Below are 22,179 nucleotides of genomic sequence, written 5' to 3'. Positions count from 1 at the left end.
AAAGGGACGTCTGTATGGACGCCTATCATCCCTTCTTTGAGATGGCATCATCTTCTTTTTGTCCTTGGTCTCCATAAGGATGTCCTTTAGTGCCGCATCACCAAACAGCTTTGACCCAGAAAAGGGAACCGAAGCTAGGTTAGAGCATGAGGAAGTGTCCACATCCCAGTGGCTCAGCCAAAGGTGTCTACGAGTTACTACTGCTGCTGCCATAGCTCTGCAGGAAAACTGAATTTAGTCCATAGTCGTGTCCGCTATGAATGTCAGAGATCTGGACACCTTTAGCAGAATTTTCCTTACTCTAGAAGGATCCTGAGTAGCATTGTCCAACAGGTCTTCCACCCACAGCAGTGCCGCCCTAGCAAAGACTGAAGCTGCAACAGAGGCACGAACTGACAGGGCATTAGCATCATGAGAGTGTTTAAGGGCTATATTTGATCTTTGCTCCTTTGGATCTTTCCTTTGAGCATCTCCACCCTGGGCAGAAGAGCACGGAAAAGCAGAGCAGAGATTGGACCATCCACTGCCAGAGTCCTCAGCCGCTCCATGACATTGGCATCTAGAACATAAAACTTATTTGCAAAATTGATACCTTTTCTGCACTGAAGTGAAGAACCCCATTCTGATTTCATTATGGCTTTATAAATGGAGCTGGTAATGGAATACATCTACTTGACGTTTATGGAACTGGTAACAATAGTGCACTTTTGGAGACTGGCTGCTGCTGCTGCTGCTGCTGCTGCTGTGTTGGAGATAAATCTAGAGCAGCTACAACTTTGCCAAACAAAGGAGGAAAATAAACATCCATGAATAGTCTTGTTGACACTAACTCATCTAGACCCAAGCCATCACTCCACTCCCTTTCCTCTAACATATTCTCCCCTTCAGCCTCAAGATATGTCACAGGCCACAGGCAATTGCTGTCTAGCCCCTAATATGGAACAGCGCCCCCTAGTGACTGCGAAAGGGCTAAGGGATGACAAAATGTCTTGGTCCTGTGCCCCTGAGTGCCTCTTTAATTGCGGAGGATCTATATCCATATCATTGGGTGGAAGAGGCAGAGATTGCTTTGATGCCCTCCCTTTGCCAACTCAGTAGCCAGATCACCAGTCATGGCGTCCTTAAGCTGCTGGAGCATGGCAGGGGAGAAAAGGTCAGATAGCAGGACCTGGGGGGGTTGTTGCTGCAGCGGTACCTGTGGCGGATGCTGCTGCCCTAAGCACGAGAGGGGGGGTTCACTCCATTGCGGCCCAGCTGGCCTTCTTACAAACTGCCGCGTCAATTTTGCTGCTACTTCCTCATCTGAAGACAGCAGCTCTAGCTGTGTCGCCCTATTTGGCGAAAGATATGGAGGGTCTAGAGTCTGCGGCTGCCGTGCTGCTGGCAGAGCAGCAACGCACAAGCAGCAGATACAGCTGGTGCCGCTCATGCGGATGGTGCTGCCGTGTTACACTGCAAAATGGGGGGGGCTACTGCTCCCCTGTGTGCTGCCATTGTGGGCATTGCCATTTCACAAATACCTAAAATGGCGGGCACTACCACTCTGCCATCCAAAATGGTGCCTGCTGCTGCCTTGAGGTCCAAACTGGTGGGCGCTGCCGCTCTGCTTCTTTCTGGCCACCGCTTCCCTCAACCCCACTGATGACCAGGTTGCCTCCGTGGACTCACCACCTGGGAATATCTCAGAGCCCTGGTGATTCCTCATGGACTTAGTCAAGCTACTGAAACGACAGCTTGATGAAGTTCCCTCGTCAGAGTCATCAACGCCCATATTTGGCATTCGCTGTAAAGTGGCGGGAACCTGCAGCAACTAGATACTGATCACGGCTACTGCCGCGTCCTGCCCAGGTTTTTTAACATGTTTTTCCTTTGCTGGTTGTCCTTTAGGGTTAGCTTTATAAATCACAAAGTAGAAAGGAAGGAAATCCGCAGAAGATGCGAAGTGAGTCTGACAGGCTTTTCTTTTCTTTTTTAAGGTAAGTAAATGGAAAGGAAAGGGAAGAGAAAAGTATAACCTTCGTAAGAGATAGGTATCGCCTTCAGCTGTTAATAAGGAAAGAAAAAACTGAAAGAGGAGGGTTCTTTTTTCTTTTTCTTTTTCTTTTTAAGAAACAACCACCAGAAGACATTACAAGAGGAGGATAGAGAAACATGAGGTAGAGGACAGGGAACAATGTACAAAAATAGGAAAAACACAGAAAAATGAATAGACCTCAGTGAGGGGAAGAACAGAGGAACCAAATAGGATGTACTCCAAGCTGAGACAGGAAACGAACTGAGCCTCAGCAAGAGGGGAGGAGCATAAGTACTTGCTGATGCGTTTCCTGTCTCTGAGCTGTAGAGGGAGCTACAATACCCACTTGGAGACCTCTGTCATCCATGAGAGAAGATCCAGATCCACCTCTCCAGCAACCAACCCCAACACACACACACTATATGTATAGATGTGTGAGGCTGTGGAGGGGCACACAGCCAGCTGGTGTACTCGAGCAGGCAGGAAAGAAGTAATCACTCCTGCCCCATGCCAGCTCTCTCTCTCTCTGCCATCCTCTCCTACACTGAAGCAGGTAGGCAACAAGTAGCCACCCCCTCCTTGCGCTTGGTTTCTCTCCCTTTCTCCTTCTGACACCCACCTCTACACTTGAGTAAAACAGGAGGGAGGGAGTGAAGGAGGGAGCAGGCAGTCCAGAGGAAGACACCACCCACTTTGTTTCTCTCTGTCTCTCTATCTCTCTGTGCCACCAGATCAAAGTGGTTTTCTTACCAGTAAAAGAAGGAGATAGCAGGAAACACACACACATAGAATGGCAGTGCCTGTTAGTTCTGTGGAATGAGAAAGAACCAGCACAGAGAAGAAAACTCTAACCATAGCTGCAAGAGACTAACACAGTTACTCCTTTACAATGAAAGCCATCTGTTCCTATGGATCATATTTTTTTAAACTTCAGAGAAGTTGGAATGTTCAAACTATTTCATATTATCTCAACAACTGCACCAGTAACCAAGGAAAGTTCATTTCTACATACTGACACCAAATATCTGACAGCCCACAATGACAGTTTCAAAAATAGCAGACTGAGTTTATCTCAGGATTTTTTCTTCTTCTTTCAGTTTTATCTGTTGGGGGGGGGGACTGCAAAAATAACATTTTCCTTACAAATCTAGATGTGCTATGCTTTAATTTAATAGCTCATTTTTTCCCCTTCGACCATGGTAAACACCCTAAAAGGCTGTCCAATGTGGGTTTTCTCCTTACTGCTGATTAAAGGGAAAATGGCAATGCAAGTCTGAATTACTGCTGTGTCTAAGAGCAACCATAATGATATCCACCAATGAACAAACCTTCACAAATCTCAGACTAACTTATTTTTTTGTTCAAAAGTTCAGTATAGCTCATTTTTAAAGTGTTTACAGAGCTTGGAAAAGTTACTTTTTTGAACTACAACTCCCATCAGCCCAATCCAGTGGCCATGCTGGCTGGGGCTGATGGGAGTTGTAGTTTAAAAAAGTAACTTTTCCAAGCTCTGGTTATTTATAGGGTTTTTGCCTTCAATTGTAACGTTCTGGGGATTGAGAAGCATGAACTATACATACCTGTCTTCCTGTAGAGGCCTTCCCCCTTCCTCTGAACACACAGAGGTTGGGTGCAAATGTTTGGTTGCATTTGCTTTCTTTTGTAAGAAACGCTTGTATGTAGGTGGCTTAAATCCTCTCTCACTGCCAGCAGTAAACTGTCCTGGAAAGCCAGATGGAACAGTGCTGTTTTTCATATCAACGTTAAAAGATTCTGAATCAGTTTTGCAGAATTCTTGTCCTCAATGGCCATATTTAAATAGTAGGCCCTAGATTTTGCTACTGGCTATCATTTGGATTTTGGGAATGACTTTGACTTTGTGAATGTTTATTATTTCATCAGAGTCAAATTCTAAACCTCAGAGTCTATCTAATTAACAATGGATTGGAAACTAACTCAGCAGTCCAAAAAAGTAAACCTTCTGCTCCAAACTTTCCCATTGTTCCCTGCACCACACCCATTCCAGAAAAGAGTCCATCTCAAGACACTACAATTTTTTTTGCCACTGGATTGTGCCTCAAACGTCACATCCATAACCATGCATTTAAAGCACATGGCTTTCCCTAAAGAATACTGGGAACTGTAATTTGTTAAGGGTGTCGGGAATTGTATCTCTGTGGGTAGTAAACTACAGTTCCCAGGATTCTTTCAAAAAAGCCATGTGCTGTAAATGTATGGCATGGATATAACCAAAGCTTTCTCACTGGAAGTTTTCTGGGGGAGTTTTGCTGCAGAATATTAACAAGTTTGAGTACAAAATTCACAGGTCCTAATAAGCTAAGTTTGTGCCTTGCCCAAGATAACATACCAAAACAGCTAAGATAGTTAGAGTCCTCTGTATGATTCCAGTGATCATCTTCTGGGTCTCTCATAGATACGGTAGGAACCTCAGAACTAGAATTCTCCTCCTTGGGTGACTGTGATCCCTAAAAATAATGCATGATAATAAGTGATCGTGCCCTTAACATTTGGTTTTATTGATTAAAATTGGCCCCACTAGTTAAGCAAGTCAATCTTTAGTCAATTAATCCACTGAGGAAACCAATTAAAAGTCTGCAGCCCTAGTAATAGCAACTGTTGGCTAATTTGTAGCCTCTGGCCAAAATCCAAGGCAGCTATGTGGCTTTCAGATCTTATCCAGAACAGCCCCTGCCCCAAAGCATTACTGAAAACATCATCAATGTAAAGTCAGTAATAAAAAGTCTAAGGAATTGCAGTGTGGTACACAGCATTACCTTTCAGTCCTGCACTTCCAGGATCCCTACCCTGGTTGCGCAGTACCGGCCTATGCAACCTTTTGTTCTTCTGTTAGAGTAAAGGTAAAGGTGTCCCCGCACTTGTAGTGCGAGTCGTTTCCAACTCTTAGGGTGACATCTTGTGTCATTTACTAGGCAGACCGTATATATGTGGTGGGATTGCCAGTTCCTTCCCCGGCCTTTTTTTACCCCCCAGCATATGCCGGGTACTCATAAATTTTAATGACAACTAGGGCAAATGTCCAGGGATAAATTCAGGATATTGCTTTTGCTACAGCTGGTTGAACTCAGGCTGTGGGGCAGTTAAGTTGTTACTTCCACTCCAAACACATTGTACAGACCCTGTGAGTGTTAGAAATTCATCACATGCAGCTTGAATGCCAACATCATGCTGCCCTGGACTCCTACTAGGAGGAAGGGCAGGATATGAATCAAATAAATAAGTAATAAACATCAAGCTAATCAGTTGATCTCAAGCACCGAAATATTTTTCCTTGATCATTAACAGATTTGCAGAGTGTATGCTCACTTGACTGTGCTTGCCGGAACATCATTGCCTACTCACAAATGTTTCTTGGAACATCAAGTCCTCTTCTGCTTCTCTCTGTATCTCTACAATTCCTTTGTGGGTGAATTTTGCAGAGCAACACCTTGGTGCTTCTCGCTCCTCTTTCTCTATTATTTCCAGCACCTGCAAACAGCACAATGATACAGACAAGGCTGCAAATGGGTGTCTTTTAGAGCCTTTTCACATATTATGCTTTTAGGTGTACACTTATGTAATATGCAAATATAGTAAACATATGTTTACCAGTGCAATATTATATATGTAAACTTGTTATGGAACCAGGATTGTCTGTGGCTCATGAAGCATATACAGGCATAGCCCGCTTAACATCGCCTCGCTATAACGTACATGCTCCATACGTCCCCATACTCCGCTTAACGGTCACGCGCTTCGCAATAGCGCACACTTTATTGGCATGACGCCGCTGCCATCTAGTGGTGATTGCGTGCAATACAAGTGAAGACAATTGCTTCACTTAAAGTTTATTTTCGCTTAAAGTATACTCTCCGGTCTCATTGCGAATGTTAAAGCGGGGTATGCCTGTACTCAGTGGCAAGGGCTTGCCACCATTTAATGTGTGAAAGAGCCCTAACATAAGGATACACTTGAAAAGATAAAGCTTCAAGGAAAATACTGAATCCAAAAATTCCATGGCTGCTGGACTTCTATTAAGAAATGGTTTTCTCTAGTAAGACAATTGCCTTCTGATCTAATTTTCCAAGCACAGAGGCTTGGAAACAACTTCTGGGGCCAAGCTGGAAACTGAGTTGCTCTTTTCTTGCAGATAAAAGAAAAACTTACTCGTTTGTTCTCTTTGGCCCTCCACTCTGCTAGTTCCTTGGGTGCCATTTCTAGGGAGCTCATCTGAACTAGTCTCTTGGGGGTGATCTCCCCAAGTATCAGTTGGCGGAAAAGGTGCTGAAACAACAAGTAATACTCATTAAGAAGACTATATTTATCAAAATAATAACAGTTTTATTGATTATCTAAGCAGCCTTTTGCAGGGTCATTTTCTTGTAAGGAGAGTGTACTGGAGACTCATAGTGCCTTTGTTAATAGGAGGAAAACAAACATACAGGAAAGACCAGAAGCCCAATATTCTAAAATTCTGCATATGTCAGTCAGAAATCTTTTAGCAACTCTCTCCAGACACCTCCAAGCTCAGAATGGATCTCCTTCTCTCTGTGTGTCAAATTAATAAAGTTTCTTTCAGACCCAACCAGAAAGCTTGAAATTGCTACAGACCATCAGATTAAAGCACCAAACCACCAACCATCAAGTGCCAGGTGCTACAAAAAGTGAGAGAACCATAGTCAAGAATGTCTAGTAGCAAAGCCAATAAAAATACTCAGTGATTGGACGTATCTTTAAAGAAGGTGGGGAGGATCCAATCCAATTCAGGGTGAACAGGTGAAGAGGGGGATTGGGTGGGCACTGGGCAGGTAGAGAGAAAGCCACCTTCCTTTCCTTTCCTTCTGGAAAGGAAAACATTGATAGAAAAAAACTTATTTTTCAGGAGGGAAAAATTGAAACAGTAAAAGCAGAAAATAGCAGAAAACAAACAAACATGTTGGAACTGTCTTCCTGTTTGATGGAATGCAAACAAACTGGAAACAACATGCAGATCCCAACCCTATTCACCACCATTCACAATCTTTGCTTAATAAGGGAAACACGTTGCCCATTAAAGAAGCCATAAGGCATGTAAAGAGGTGTGTGTGTGTTTTCATTTTGTTTTTCTGACCTGGTTTTCTGTAGATTTTAAATTGAAGAGCAGGCTGCGGTACTTGTTCCTGTAGTTTTGTTCAACACAGCAAAAGAGTTTGAAGATCTCCTTCTCTACTTTCTTAGCTATTTTTGATACAGTGTTTTTCTGCACACGTAAGTCAGGGGAATCATCCAACCTGAAACACAGCAGGCAATAAATATGTTGATTTGCCCAGTCAGTGCATCCACACATGGGCTGATCTGCAAACATCTGTTCTTTAACAAATAAACTGGCCAGTGGGCCATGCCCAGGGTCCACAACTTTTCCATATATCAGATAAGTATATAATGCTAGTGTAGTATAATTGCTAGAGTTTGGGACTGAGGCCAGGGAGTTATTGACCATAGGTTATTGTTAGAACAACATGTATCATGTCTTGTACTCTTTAAAGGAATGGTGGGGTAAAAATAATAATACATAATGTTACAAATATATTTCAGATTACCTTTACCCCCTTACAATTCACACTCAGACATAAAGCTCATTTCCTGTACACACTGGGAAGTACAGGCATCTTTACCTTTTCTGGAGAGCCTCCCTCAAGGCATCCACAACCTTACTACGACTTTGTTCCTGAGACAGGTGAGAACTGAGAACTGGAGCTGGTGTCTTATTAGGTCTCCGAACTCTCTTCTTTGTTCTGCTATCATCTTAGAACAAAGGAAAGAACTTTCAGATAAATTCTATGAAAACCTAGCACCTCTTCATTTTAAGACAGGGGTGGGAAACCTTAGGTCTGGAGACGGAATATGCCCCTCCAGGCCTCCCTAACTGGCCCCCAGAACTCTCTCCAAGCCACACCCAACACTGGGCCTCTGATAATGCCCCTTGCTTACCTAGATGGATAGATGGTAGCCTTCAATACAAAGGTAAAATTTACATTTGTTGCCCCATACACCTTTGCCTTGGGCTCCGCCCATCACTGGCATTTGACTCTTGGAAGGTTGCCCAGAATACAATGTGCCCTTCAGGCTGAAAAACATTTCCTACTTGTTTTAAGGGGTTATGCTTTTCTGAAAAATCAGTGGCTATATTTCTCAGTAGCAGCAGTGAAAGACGCATGCAAAACAGCCAACACATTCTCTTCTCCAAATGAGTACAGTTGAAGAATTTGTTTCAGTTAGGAGCACTGTTCTTCAAGATTGGGTCCCCAGATGTTGTTGGACTACAACTCCCATCATCCTTGGCCATTGACTAAGCTGATTGGAGTTGATGGGAGTTGTAGTCCAACAACATATGGGGACCCAAGCATGAAGAACAGTGAATTAGCGTGTCTTGTTTAAACAGTTACCAATGCAAAGACTGCTCTCTAGTAATCAGCACAGGCTCAAACACCAAAATATATAATTGTACTAGAAAAGATAATTATATAAACAATTTTTTTTTGGAGCAATGGCCCCAGTATTTTGTTGCAGCGCATACAGATTATCTTCCCCCATCGCTGCCCCATGTTATGTCCTGTAAGATTATATAACAAACTCATATTGCTGGTTAAATGTAATTCTACCTCAAGTTAACACCTCCATTGCCCTGAGATGGTCTAAAGTGAACTACATGATGATCATTGACACTTGCTACTGATAAGATGTAATTTTCCCACCCCACCATGCCTGTGCTAGTCTGTTATTAAAGTTCTTTAAAAAGTGAGCACTTCCACGCTTTTAACATTTGAGCATTAATTTATGCAGCCTGTAAAAAGGTAGAAAAAAGTAGCCAGCATGAGCAAGGCTATCAGCCTGTAGTATGGAAGACTTTGCTCTGGAATTGTAAAGCTGCTGTGAAATACTGTCTGTGTACACACAAAACGTTATTCTTGAATCAATAGAGACTGAGTACTTGCTTCTTCTACAACGTCTACACACACAATCTAGATCTATTGCATATTTTTGCCCCTAAAGAGCACTTGTTGAAAAACTGGTTTCATTCTGAAAATAAAAACTCATTGCAGACTAATTCTACATCACCCTGCATAGCAATGTGTCCATTTGAAAATAGACATAATCCATCCGCAATGGAGGATATATCTACATCTGCCCAGTTATGTTGTGGGTGGGTGTAGAGTATACCAAGATTGCAACCACCACTTCCTTCTTCATTCACCTGGGGCATGTGCAGGGAGGAAAAGGCGTGGATAAACTAATCAAGGGGAGTCTCCAAATGCATATCAAATAACCACAGCCACCCACATGGACAGCAGGGTGTAGAATCAATCTAGGTGGAAAGCAGTAAGTGGAGGATAAGCATGAATGATTCCAAATTGAGAAAAACTATTATTTTTTGTGGTATGAATGGGATTATGTGTGTACAGCCACTGTTGCTTACTGTACTTGGAACCACCACAGCAAAAAAGCAAATTTATCAACACTATCTAATTTGCCTAATGTACCCCAGCTGCTGACTTGCAGTATTTTGAAATCAGAACTTGTGTTTATTTCCCCTACAAAGTTCTAACTCCACTTTTAAAACATCATCTGAATGAAAAGTGTAAGGCACAATGTGCCTTGACAGTTGTTCTTCTGGGTATAGCAGGACTTTCAACAGTTTGGTAACCATGATGGGCTTTCATTGGGTTATTGCCAGCACTGTGAGAAAAAGTTCAAGAAAAAAATATCTTGCCCTCTTCACAGTTCCTTCCCCAGGGAAGCCACACTGCCAACAGCTTTCTTTTCACTTGGAAAAGCACAAGAGCTGAAACATTTTAAGTACACAACCCTTAACTGCTACAGACAAGGTGTAATACAAGCAGTTTTTCATTTTCTGTTTTTGTTTTTTTAAAAATGAAAATTCTGCCCTGAGAAAATCTTCTGGGTTGTATTAAACTAAGTACTACTGAGAGTAGGCCCATTAAAATTAATGGCTCTAAGTTAGTCATGTCTATAAACTTCAGTGGATCTACTCTGGGAAGGATTAGCCCTCTGACTCAATGACACCAATAGATGGTTTTATTTATTTTAAAAATGTATATCCCACTGTTTACCATACAAGTCTCAAAGGGGCTTACAATACATACACATTATACATTCACGAGAGTGGTTGTATACTTTAGCCAGCGTGGATTTTTCGCATTCCGCAATGTTACATTGAAAATACCTTCCCCCCCCCCCAATGCCATTCTGGTGCTTCCCATTTCAAAACAAAACCTTACAAAACTTTAGTCCTGAACTCAGAAATGCTTGCTTAACAACCCTCTAAATTTTCATGGAGATACACAAAACAGTCCAAGAGAATAGAGAGTTCAAAGGGTAAAAAGAGAGAGGGGAAAAAACAGACCCGTTAGACTTTTTTCTGTCAGTGTTCTCATAATTTCTTGAAATTAATTAAAAATCAGTCATGTTCACAGAATACCTGTAATTCTATTACAGATCTTGCGCCATACTCTGACCTTCATCTTCTGCAGTTTAAAAGTTAAAAAAATACCTGGCCAATTTTTAATTAATTTAAGAAACTTAGCATTGCAGTCAATGATAAGCCCAAGCATGCTCAGAAAGGATCAACTGTCAGTGTTCTAAAAGCCAGACTCACAGCTGCTTGGCTAATCAGGGGGCCACACCCACACCAGACCTTTATTTCACTTTAGACAGTCATGGCTTCCCCCAAAGAATCCTGGGAAGTGTAGTTTGTGAAGTTAGGAGACTACTATTCCCCTAACAGAACTCCAGTGGCCAGACTGCTTTAACAGTCAGCCGCTCTGATTGAAGCTCTGTGAGGGGAACAGGGCGTCTCCTAGCAACTCTCAGCACCCTTCACAAGCTACACTTCCCAGGATCCTTTGGAAGAAACCATGACTGTCTAAAGTGAAATAAAGCTCTGGTGTGGATGTGGCCAGGGACAGCTTTGGTTTAAATCTGGGTGGGAGGCTATATGTGCCTGTTCTAGAATAAAAAGGTGGGGAAAACACTAAAAAAAATTATACTGTTCACACTGTTTTCCTTTCGGAAAGGAAAGGTGCTTTCCCTCTGCCCAGTGCCCACCCGCCCAATCTCCTCCCCTCCCCCTTCCTCCCTGCCCCTCCCCTAGGTCAGTTTCACCTATCCTAAGCAAGATTACACAGGAGTAAATCCCATTGAACTCAGAAAGCATGCAAATGACCAAACCTGCTCTCCCCTCCTCCTTCCTATCCCCTCCCTCTTGCCCCTTCCCTCCCCCTTTCTTTGCCCCTCCCTCCCCCATCCCCTTCCAATCCTCTGCTTCTCCCCCCTCCCCTCCTCCTCCCCCATGGTCAGTTTTACCTACCTTAAGGATGATTGCACAGGAGTAAACCCCACTGAACTCAATAAGCATGCAAATGATCAAACCTGCCTTTCCCCTCCACCTCCCTCCCATTACCTCCCTTTTGCCCCTTCCCTCCTCCTCCAATCCCCTCCTTCCCCCTCCCTTCTCCCTTCCTCCCCCCCTCTCCCCTTCCCCTTCCCCTCCCCCTCCCCATGGTCAGCTTTACCTATCCTGATTGCACAGGAGTAAATCCCACTGAACTCAGTAAGTTTGCAAATGATCAAACCTGCCCTCCTCCCATCCCCATCCTGTCTGCTTCTATCCCCCTCCTCTCCTCTGCCCTTCCTCCCCTCCCTCCTCTTCCCATACCCATCCCCTGTCATCAGTTTCACCTATCCTAAGCATGATTGCAGGGGAGTAAATCCCCCTGAACTCAATGAGCATGCAAATGATCAATCCATTCTCAGCAAACTTGCACAGTATCCCATTTCTTTCCTCCCGGATTAAAGAGCAAGGAAATTCACTAATAGGAAAAAAAACACCTTGCTGTTTAAAAACGTACCTATAAGCCTACACATATTTCTATCAAACGTTAAAAAGCAGGGAAATTGGACAGCTATAGTGAATGCATCAGGGAAGCAAGAGACCTGACCTCCTCTCTAAGATATTATACTGCTCTACAAATTTGCAAAAATGCAAACACAATTTAGGCTGGTATTTCATAGTCCAATCCACTTTCTGGGTAGCTTGCAAGAATTTGGTAACATGTGCCTCTGAGCACAGGGTGATTTTTTTATTTATTTATTATTTATTATTAAATTTGTTAGTCGCCTATCTGGCTGGTTGTCCAGCCACTCTGGGCACGTACAAGATAAAACAGTATATCAAACAATTAAAATTTAAAAACAGTAGAAAACTAGCCCATCTCAAACGCCCGCCTAAAATGCCAAGTCTTCAGGGTCCTGCGGAAGCTCATTATAGATGGGGCATGGCGTAGGTCACTAGGGAGAGAGTTCCAAAGGGCGGGGGCCACTATTGAGAAGGTCCTCTCTCGAGTCCTCACCAGACTAGCTGTTTTGACTGGTGGGATCCAGAGAAGGCCCTCTGAGGTTGATCTTGTTGAGCGGCATCCCTGTCGATGCTGGAGGCGCTCCTTCAGATAGGCTGGGCCACAACCGTATAGGGTTCTAAAGGTTAAAACCAACACCATGAATTGGGTTCGGTACACAACCGGTAACCAATGCAACTCCTTCAACACAGGAGTGATGTGATCTCTACGGCGGCTGCCGGCAATCAGACGCGCCGCTGCATTCTGTACCAATTGCAACTTCCGAACCGTTTTCAAGGGTAACCCCACATAGAGTGCATTACATGTCAGGCTTAGGTGGGCAACACAGCCATTTCCAGACAGGATGGTAGAAGTTAAAGACACAGTGAAGCCGGTAATTGACAGCACTTGGCAGAAACGCCCAAGGTCAGGCTGCAGCTGTAACTGATAAGTGAAGCAGCGATAAAAAGGCTTCAATGAGCACACAGAGGTGTGGGGGTAATAGGAAAGCATTATAGAGTTGGTTGGTGAGCAAGAGACGGAGCACGGTGTGAAAACAGTAAAGTTTTGTTTTCTTAAAGACTTGGCTGATGGTCTATTATTTCGGTCGGCGACTGGCACTGATAAGCAAGCTAAAACGCTACTGGACTCTACTGGTTATACTGGTAAATTGGTGCTGCACTCTACAAGGGTTATGGGCCCAGTTCCAAACCAGTAACACCCAGTTAAAACCAGTGAGCAAGCTTGTGCTACGCCAGACAACCGAAGGAAGCCGAGCCGGAGAGCTGGTGAGCTGTGGGAGAGCGGCAAAGCAGAGACAGAGAACCGTGTTGCCTGGAAACCAAAGTGATAAGAGGTCTGCAAGAATGACTGGAGTAACTTTGGCTGGCATTCCACTGGAACGTCTCTCTGAACGAAATTACTCATGCTGGCGGCTGCGGATGCAAGCCTATCTAAACAGAGAAGAATTATGGAAAGTAATTGACCAACAACCCCCCTCCCTTCCACCACCTGCTGAATGGCTACGCTTGGATGAAAGAGCGAAGTCATTAATTATCTTGGCTGTTGGAGACTCGCAACTACTGCTTCTAAGAGGTAAAGAGACTGCTAACGAAATGTGGACTGCTTTAAGAGCATATTATGTTCAAGAAACAGCTAGCAGTAGAATAAGTCTTGCGAGAAAACTATACAGAATGCAGCTAACTGACGAAGTAACTATGTCAGAACACTTAATGAACATTACAAGCCTGTTTGTAGAATTACAAGAAAGGGGAGTGGAACACTCTGAAACGCAGCAGATCTATATCACTCTTTCAACACTTAATGACTCTTGGAATCCTGTTATCAGCGCACTTGAAGCGATGCCCGATTCTGGACTTTCGTTTCGATATGTTGCAGACAAACTAAAGCAAGAGTGGGAGAGAAGAAAAGAAACAAAACAAAGGCAAGAGGGACGGAACGAAAGGAGTGAAAGAAAAGACTGAGATAAAGGCTTTTGGGACTAAAGCTTGTTACAACTGCGGCTCCTTGCATCATTTAAGGCGGGACTGTGACTTACTGAGAAGGAGGAGGGATGGAAGAAAACCCTCACACGTGCAGTTGGTGAGTGCAAAGACAAAGAATGGAAAAGACTTTGTTAACAGAGACAATAGTTTGTGGGTCCTGGACTCAGGTTCCACCCATTCACTGATAAAAGATAAAAGTCTATTTAAAACAATGGTGCCAGCTAATGAAGACGTGAGTTTAGCTGATGGCACTAAACAACAGGTGATGGGTAAGGGTACTGTACAGTTATGTGCTTTACAAACAATAATGACAAATGTTTTATTTGTGCCTAATTTAACTAACAACATTCTGTCAGTTTCAAAACTATTGCAAATGGGTTATAGCGTGTTATTTAGTAACAAGAAATGTGAAATAATGAAAAAGGGAAAGGTGTGTTTACAAGGAAGTCTGGTGAAATCATTGTTTTACCTTAGACCAGGCGCCATGAGGCGTGGTGGTACTATACATAAAACAGAAATAAGAAACAGTATAACCACGTCCACACAGACACTCCCGTTAGCGGCCCCAAGGGCTTTTACTGCAAACATAACTGCAATGGATGAGCGTCTGAAGGAGCCCTCTTGCTTTAATGACATAAGAGATTTGCCAGAGCATGAACAGAGCAATTGGTTCTCTGCTATGCAAGAGGAGCTTGAGGCTACAAACAAGAATAACACGTGGACATTAGGTGATTTGCCTCCTGACAGGAAAGCCATCGGGTGCAAGTGGGTCTTTAAAAAGAAAAGAGCTAGCACAGGAAAGGTGCAGCGATACAGGGCACGCCTGGTAGCAAAGGGTTACACGCAGAGATATGGCACTGATTACGATGAGGTATTTGCGCCAGTAATTAAGCATGAATCAATGAGACTGATGTTGCAACTGGCTGCAGTGAGAGGTATGCAAGTGTTCCACTATGACATCAGTCCTGCATTTTTACATGGCACGTTACACGAAGATGTTTATATGGAACAACCCCCAGGATTTGTTATAGAGCCAGGCAAGGTGTGTAAGCTTCATAAGTCGTTGTATGGACTGAAACAAAGTGCCAGATGCTGGAACATTAAAATAGATGAAGTGTTACAATCCGTGGGATTCAAAAAATGTATTGCAGATGCATGTGTATACGTTAAAAACCAGGAAAATAACCAAACGTTTTGTACTGTCTATGTTGATGACATCCTGTACCTGTTCAATAACAATAAGGATGAGGAATTATTTTATGACACCTTGACAAAACACGTGGACACTAAAAGACTGGGTGCAGTTCAGCATTATTTAGGCACTGACATTAAACGGCATGAGGACGGTAGTTTTACTCTAAGCCAAGGAAGTAAAATAGCGCAGCTGTTGGAAGCCTCTGATATGTTAGAATGTAAGGCAGTGAAAACACCAATGACTGTAGGTTTCCAACAGGAAGCAACTGACACACTATACGAGAAGCCTGAACTATATAGACAACTCATTGGAAAATTGCAATATTTAGTGAAGGTCACAAGACCTGACATATGTAATGCTGTTGGGATACTCAGCAGAAGGGTAGAAAGTCCCTCTGAACGTGATTGGCAAGGACTAAAACGGGTGATGAGATACCTGAAAGGCACCAATAACAGGGGTATAAGGCTGACCACACAGAAAACAGATGGCATAGAATGTTACGTTGATGCAGACCATGCAGGAGACCCGTCTAGCCGAAAATCCACATCTGGTATGGTTGTGCTCCTGCATGGATCTGTTATTGACTGGCATAGCAGAAGACAAGCAGTCGTAGCTATTTCAAGCTCTGAAGCAGAATACGTGAGCTTATCCACTGCTTGTAACGAACTTACGTGGTTTGCGCATCTGTTACAGGAAATACACATGGAAATAAAGATCCCGATTAGAGTGTTTGAGGATAATCAGACACGCATCAGAATGGCTATGTCAGAATCACACACAAAGAGAACTAAACACATAAGCGTACGCTATCACCATGTTCGTGAGTGCGTGCAATAGGGATTCATTGGGCTGCAATACTGCAATACAGACCAAATGCTAGCAGATATTATGACAAAGCCTGTGCCTGAAGAAAAGTATCAACGAATGTTGGAATTGCTTAACATGCCTGAAGACTGTACAAATGTAAAAATGTAAAGCAATGTAACTTTGAAAACTGTATACTTGTACACGCAATGGATTGTAACTCACGATGTCTGTCTGGAAGGTGGGGGCTGTCAGGCTTAGGTGGGCAGCACAGCCATTTCCAGACAGGACGGTAGGAGTTAAGGGAAGAGTGAAGCCGGTAATTGACAGCACTTGGCAGAAACGCCCAAGGTCAGGCTGCAGCTGTAACGGATCAGTGAAGCAGCGATAAAAAGGCTTCAATGAGCACACAGAGGTGTGGGGGTAATAGGAAAGCATTATAGAGTTGGTTGGTGAGCAAGAGACGGAGCACGGTGTGAAACCAGTAAAGTTTTGTTTTCTTAAAGACTTGGCTGATGGTCTATTATTTCGGTCGGCGACTGGCACTGATAAGCAAGCTAAAACGCTACTGGACTCTACTGGTTATACTGGTAAATTGGTGCTGCACTCTACATTACAGTAGTCTAGGCGAGTGGTGATCAGGGCATGTACCACCGGTGGGAGCAGATGATTGGGAAGGTAGGGGCATAGCCTCCGTATCAGATGGCGTTGATACAGAGCTGCCCGGCTTACAGCTGAAACTTGAGACTCCATAGACAGCTGGGAGTCAAGAATGACCCCCAGGCTACCGACCTGGTCTTTCAAGGGCAATCGTACCCCGTTAAGCACCAGGTCTATATCTCCCAACCTTCCCTTGTCTCCCACAAACAGCACCTCGGTTTTGTCAGGATTCAGCTTCAGCTTATTCCTTCCCATCCAGCCACTCACTGACTCCAGACACTTGGACAGGGTTTCCACAGCCAACCTTGGTGAAGATTTAAATGAGAGATAGAGCTGCGTGTCATCCGCATACTGATGACATTGCAGCCCAAATCTCCTGATGATTGCTCCCAGCGGCTTTATATAGATGTTAAAAAGCATTGGAGAAAGGATAGAACTCTGTGGCACCCCACAAGTGAGGGGCCAGGGATCTGAAACCTCCTCCTCCAATGCTACTCTTTGGTATCTCCCAGAGAGGAAGGAATGGAACCACTGCAATACAGTGCCCCCAATACCTAACCTCTGCAGGCGGTCCAAGAGGATAGCGTGGTCAACGGTATCAAAAGCCGCTGAGAGATCGAGGAGGACAAGGAAGGTGCCTTCGCCTCTACTCCACGCCCTTCTCATATCATCTACCAAGGCGACCAAGGCTGTTTCAGTCCCATGTCCCAGTCTGAAGCCCGACTGAAATGGATCCAGATAATCCGCTTCTTCCAAGTGTGCTTGCAACTGTTTAGCCACCACCCGCTCAACTGCCTTGCCTAAGAATGGCACATTTGAGACTGGGCGAAAGTTGTTCAAATCTTGAGGGTTCAAGGAGGGCTTTTTTAAGATTGGTTTTATTATCGCTTCCTTGAGCACTGATGGCATTATTCCCTCTTCAAGCGATGCATTTACCATCAGCTTGATCCTCTCTCCCAGTCGATCTTTGCAGCTCATAATGAGCCACGACGGGCAAGGATCCAGTAAGCAGGTGGTCGGCCTTAGAGTTCAAAGCACCTTGTCCACTTCATCAGAAGGAAGAAGCTGGAACCAATCCCACGCCACCGAAGCAACACTGTTCACCTCTGGCTCACTCTCTGTATCCACAGTGTACGGAATATCGCTTTTGATACGATCGATTTTATCCGCGAAGTGTTTAGCAAACTCGTCACAGGAGACCTTATCATGTTCCATCGGTTCCGGAGCAACTGGACCGACCAGGCTCTGGACCGCTTGGAATAGTCTCCTGGGACAGCACTCTGCAGATGCAATAGAGGAAGCATAAAAATCCTTTTTTGTTGCCCTTATTGCCACATGATAGGCTGCAGCAGCAGCTCTAACCAGTGTTCGATCGTCCTCAGAGCGAGACGTCCGCCACCGGCACTCTAGCCATCTCACCTCCCGCCTCAGAATACGTAACCGTGGGGTAAACCACAGCGCCGTCTGAGTTCTATTCAGGGGGAGAGGGCATTTTGGAGCCACTCGGTTTAATGCCCCGGTGATCGCGGCATTCCAGCCCTCCACCAGGGCTTCAGCCGAGTGGCCGTGTGCTTGCTCCAAAGTATCCCCAAGTGCATTCAGGAATCCATCAGGCTCCATCAAACGCCTGGGGCGGACCATCTTAATGGGTCCTCCACCCCCACAGAGGGTTTGCGGCAGTGAAAGGTCCATCCTCACCAGGTAGTGATCTGACCATGACAAGGGGGTGATGGATGTATCCCCAATTTTCAGACCACTCCCCTCTTCTCCTGAGACAAACACAAGGCCGAGTGCATGACCGGCTACATGGGTGGGGCCCACTGAAATAAGGTGCAGCTCCCAGGAAGCCATGGTTTCCAAGAAGTCCCGAGGTGCTCCAGTGAGATTGGTCTCTGAATGCACGTTGAAGTCCCCCAATACCAGAAGGTTTGGGGACTGCACTGTTGGTGTGTGTGGAATTGCGTGTCCGGCACTGTACAGTTGAACAGTGAGACGTTCAAGAAATCCAAGCACAGACAGCGATCTTGGTTTAAGAGTCCTTTACTTTGGACATTAAAGAGAGCAACAAAAAACAGTACAGCTTGCAAGACTTTCTCTTTCCCTCACGGCCTCAGTAACACACTTGCAAGAACTTCTTCCCCCACTGGAACTGCTTCCCCCACACAGGCTGGCAGAGCTGTCCAGCCTTTATCTCCCTTGGTTGCCTTGGCAGCACCAGGTGCTGGCCTTGACAGCTTCGCCAAGGCTCTGCAAGGCTCTGCAAGCAGCTTAACCCCTGCTCTGCCCTTCTTTGCTTTAGTCTTGATGGAAACACACGAGGCAGTCATGCCTATGGGTCAACAGCCCCCACCTTTCCATCAAGGCTACACATGATTCAGCAATACATTTCAACTATAACAGTTACATTTCAGTTTCCAGTAACATTTCACAGATTACATTGTATCATACATTACACGTTTTCTTTTGTTTTATTTACATTTTCAACTTGCAACATTGACCCCTTAAGCTTTATTCATTCACTGAACTTTGGTTGTACACAAGTCAGATACAACGTTTCTGCGTCCATTTCACGTTCAATGTATGCACCTGAGCCGCTGACTATACCCACTGTAAATCTGTCCGGCGGCTTCCCTATGTTAGACCTCTCGGAGCGCCTCAAGGGAACTGGAGCTTCGGCTCCCACTGTACCACCACTATCTGCACTTGTACTTGGCTTGTTCAGGTGATGTGAGATCATCTGCGTTTCTTTTCTTAGTTTTACGTTTGCCCCATATCAATTCATTTAGAGCATCTCTCAGTGGTATCTGAGACTCTTCTGTTTTCACCCCTTGTGTTGGTGCATTGTCTGACCCATTCAGAATAACAGTTTGGTTTTGGTCCCATGGCTTGTCTGAGATTTGTATGCTCCTACTCAGTACAACTTGCTGTGTCTTAGGAACCCAAACCCTGTAATAAGCATTTTGGAAACCCAGCACAAATGCTTCCTGTGCTCTGGGAGCCAGTTTCCCCTGCCTTTTTCCCTTTGGAATACGAACCCAGCACCTAGCCCCGAACCGCTGAATGTGTTGCACCCTCGGCTTTCTTCCTGTTATTTCTCATAGGGTGACATCCCAATGGCACTGTGCAACATCCTGTTTTGTATGTATGTTGCATACAAGATGCACTCTCTCCAAAATGAGCCTGCTAGGCTGGAATCCCCCAACATGGCTCTCCCAGATTCCTGAAGGGTTCTATTGTTCTCTCTGCCACCCCGTTAGAAAACGGAGAAAATGGAGCTGTGAAGTTTTGCTCTATTCCTTTGCTTTCCAAGAATTCATGCAATGCTTTGCCCGTGAATTCCCCCCCCGATTCGAGCGTATACGTTTCACAGTAATGCCATGCTGTGTTTCAATCCTTTTGATAAACAGACGTAGCTTCTGTTCTGCCTCATCTTTTCTTTTCAGTAAATAAACATGACAGAACCTCGTAAAATCATCAACCACGACCATAAAGTATTTAGCACCCCGTCGTGAACTCTGTATTGGCCCTGACAGATCAACATGAATCAGTTGGTAGGGAGCGGTTGTGGTGCATTCCGCCTCTTTATTTATGGGTGCAACTGTAGCCGCTTTACAACAGGCATCACAATCTATCAGTTGCCCACAATCTGTCAGTTTCATGTTTTCACTATATGTAGGGGTTTTCTTAATTGTCTCATAGTTTGTCCTAACCTTCTGTGCCAGTCATGCACACAGCCATTATGTGTCTGGCTCTCTGCACTCAACGCAGCACACCCTGCATGATTGCTCTGTATTATGAACTGTGAATCTGTTAGGCACCCTTGCATGCATACCTCACCCCCTTTCTGCACAATACATTTCTCTTTATCAAATATTACCATATAGCCAATATCCACTAACTTCTTTACAGATAGAATATTGCTAGCTAATTGGGGTACATACAAAACGTTTGTCAGAATACCCAGCTTACTCAATTTCACCGTGCCTCGCGCCAAAACATCTCTCCTGGATCCGTCCGCCAACACCACAGAGTCTTGGACTGCTCTCGACGTGTGAAATAAACTTAGGTCCTTTGCAAGACAATGAGATGCTCCACTGTCACACACCCATTGCATACCAGTGATTTGAGGCTTTTCTGCGCTGACAAAGTTCACACTTGACTGCTTCCAGTCACAGTCTCTGTTTTTCCGCCTGACTGCACAGTTCCTCTGTATATGACCCCGTGCTCCACAAAAATAACAGGTTTTCAGCCTCTGCTGCTCCTTGAAGTCAGACTGCTTGCTTCTGACAGCTTCCTTCGGCTCAGCTCTTTTCTTCTCCTGTCTTCTTTGCCACTCTTGGTTCAGTTTTTCCTCTACAAAGTCCAAATTCAGGCCTCCATCTGGCATAGCCTCCATGGACATCACGAGATTATTCCAGGTTTCATCAAGTGAAGCCAAAACTATATACAACTTCTGAAGATTGCCATGCTCCATCCCTCTGTCCTCCAATTCAGCAAACAAACGTCTGAACTCTGCGAGATGCTCAGTCATGGTGCTTTCCTCCGTTAGACACATCTGGTACAGCTTTCTCGCCAAACAAAGTTTGCTCCCGGCTGTCTGTTGCACATGTACAGTTTGCAACACATCCCACATTCGTTTCGCTGTGGGTTCATCTCTCACGTAGAGCAATTGAGAGTCGGAGAGTGCCAAAGTAATAAAAGCCTGCGCCTTCTCATCCTTACGCATCCAGGCTGCCTGAGGAACTGCTGGTGGGGTGGTGCCAATAACCTCAAACAAGTCTTCTTTAATCAGAAACGCTCTCATCCGTAGCTTCCAGCTGGCATAGTTAGTCTGCATAAGACGTTCCATGGGCATGCCTGCAGACATGTTCACTGCCATTTCCGCTCACCTCTTCCAGGCACAATCAAGCTGCCTTCCTGAGCACTGTCTTGGAGCAGAACAGCCTTTACTGCACTGTAACATGTGCCGGATCTGGGCCCATAACCCTGTTGGTGTGTGTGGAATTGAGTGTCCGGCACTGTACAGTTGAACAGTGAGACGTTCAAGAAATCCAAGCACAGACAGCGATCTTGGTTTAAGAGTCCTTTACTTTGGACATTAAAGAGAGCAACAAAAAACAGTACAGCTTGCAAGACTTTCTCTTTCCCTCACGGCCTCAGTAACACACTTGCAAGAACTTCTTCCCCCACTGGAACTGCTTCCCCCACACAGGCTGGCAGAGCTGTCCAGCCTTTATCTCCCTTGGTTGCCTTGGCAGCACCAGGTGCTGGCCTTGACAGCCTCGCCAAGGCTCTGCAAGACTCTGCAAGCAGCTTAACCCCTGCTCTGCTCTTCTTTGCTTTAGTCTTGATGGAAACACACGAGGCAGTCATGCCTATGGGTCAACATGCACCCGTACATCCGAGACCACCCCCAGCACCTCGGCCAGGGATTCCGTCGTGCAGCGGGGTGGACGGTACACGAGCAGAATCCCTAGACTGCCCTTTGGTCCCAACCTCCAGTACATGCAATCTGCCACCTTGGTCTCATAGAGTGGGGGTCTGGTGAGAAATTTTCTTCTGAAATTCCTTGGTCCTTTCCATTATCCA

At 44.9% G+C, this 22,179-nt stretch overlaps 1 protein-coding gene across 1 annotated transcript in view; it reads right to left on the bottom strand.

Annotated features, from left to right (window-relative positions):
• The window catches only part of SPOCD1 (SPOC domain containing 1), a 54,773-nt gene that overhangs the window by 20,986 nt on the left and 11,608 nt on the right, over positions 1–22,179 (bottom strand). Inside the window, exons 4-9 of the mRNA XM_061597335.1 lie at positions 7,687–7,816; positions 7,143–7,302; positions 6,200–6,316; positions 5,396–5,521; positions 4,383–4,500; positions 3,595–3,736 (exon numbers count right to left, since the gene is read on the bottom strand). Coding sequence (XP_061453319.1) covers positions 3,595–3,736; positions 4,383–4,500; positions 5,396–5,521; positions 6,200–6,316; positions 7,143–7,302; positions 7,687–7,816 — 793 coding nt within the window. The remainder of the gene's footprint in view (positions 1–3,594; positions 3,737–4,382; positions 4,501–5,395; positions 5,522–6,199; positions 6,317–7,142; positions 7,303–7,686; positions 7,817–22,179) is intronic.

Source organism: Rhineura floridana, chromosome 15 (assembly GCF_030035675.1).
Source record: "Rhineura floridana isolate rRhiFlo1 chromosome 15, rRhiFlo1.hap2, whole genome shotgun sequence".
NCBI classification, from domain to species: domain Eukaryota; kingdom Metazoa; phylum Chordata; class Lepidosauria; order Squamata; family Rhineuridae; genus Rhineura; species Rhineura floridana.
Note: the sequence above shows the minus strand (reverse complement) of the source record. Positions and strands in the feature narration are given on the sequence as shown.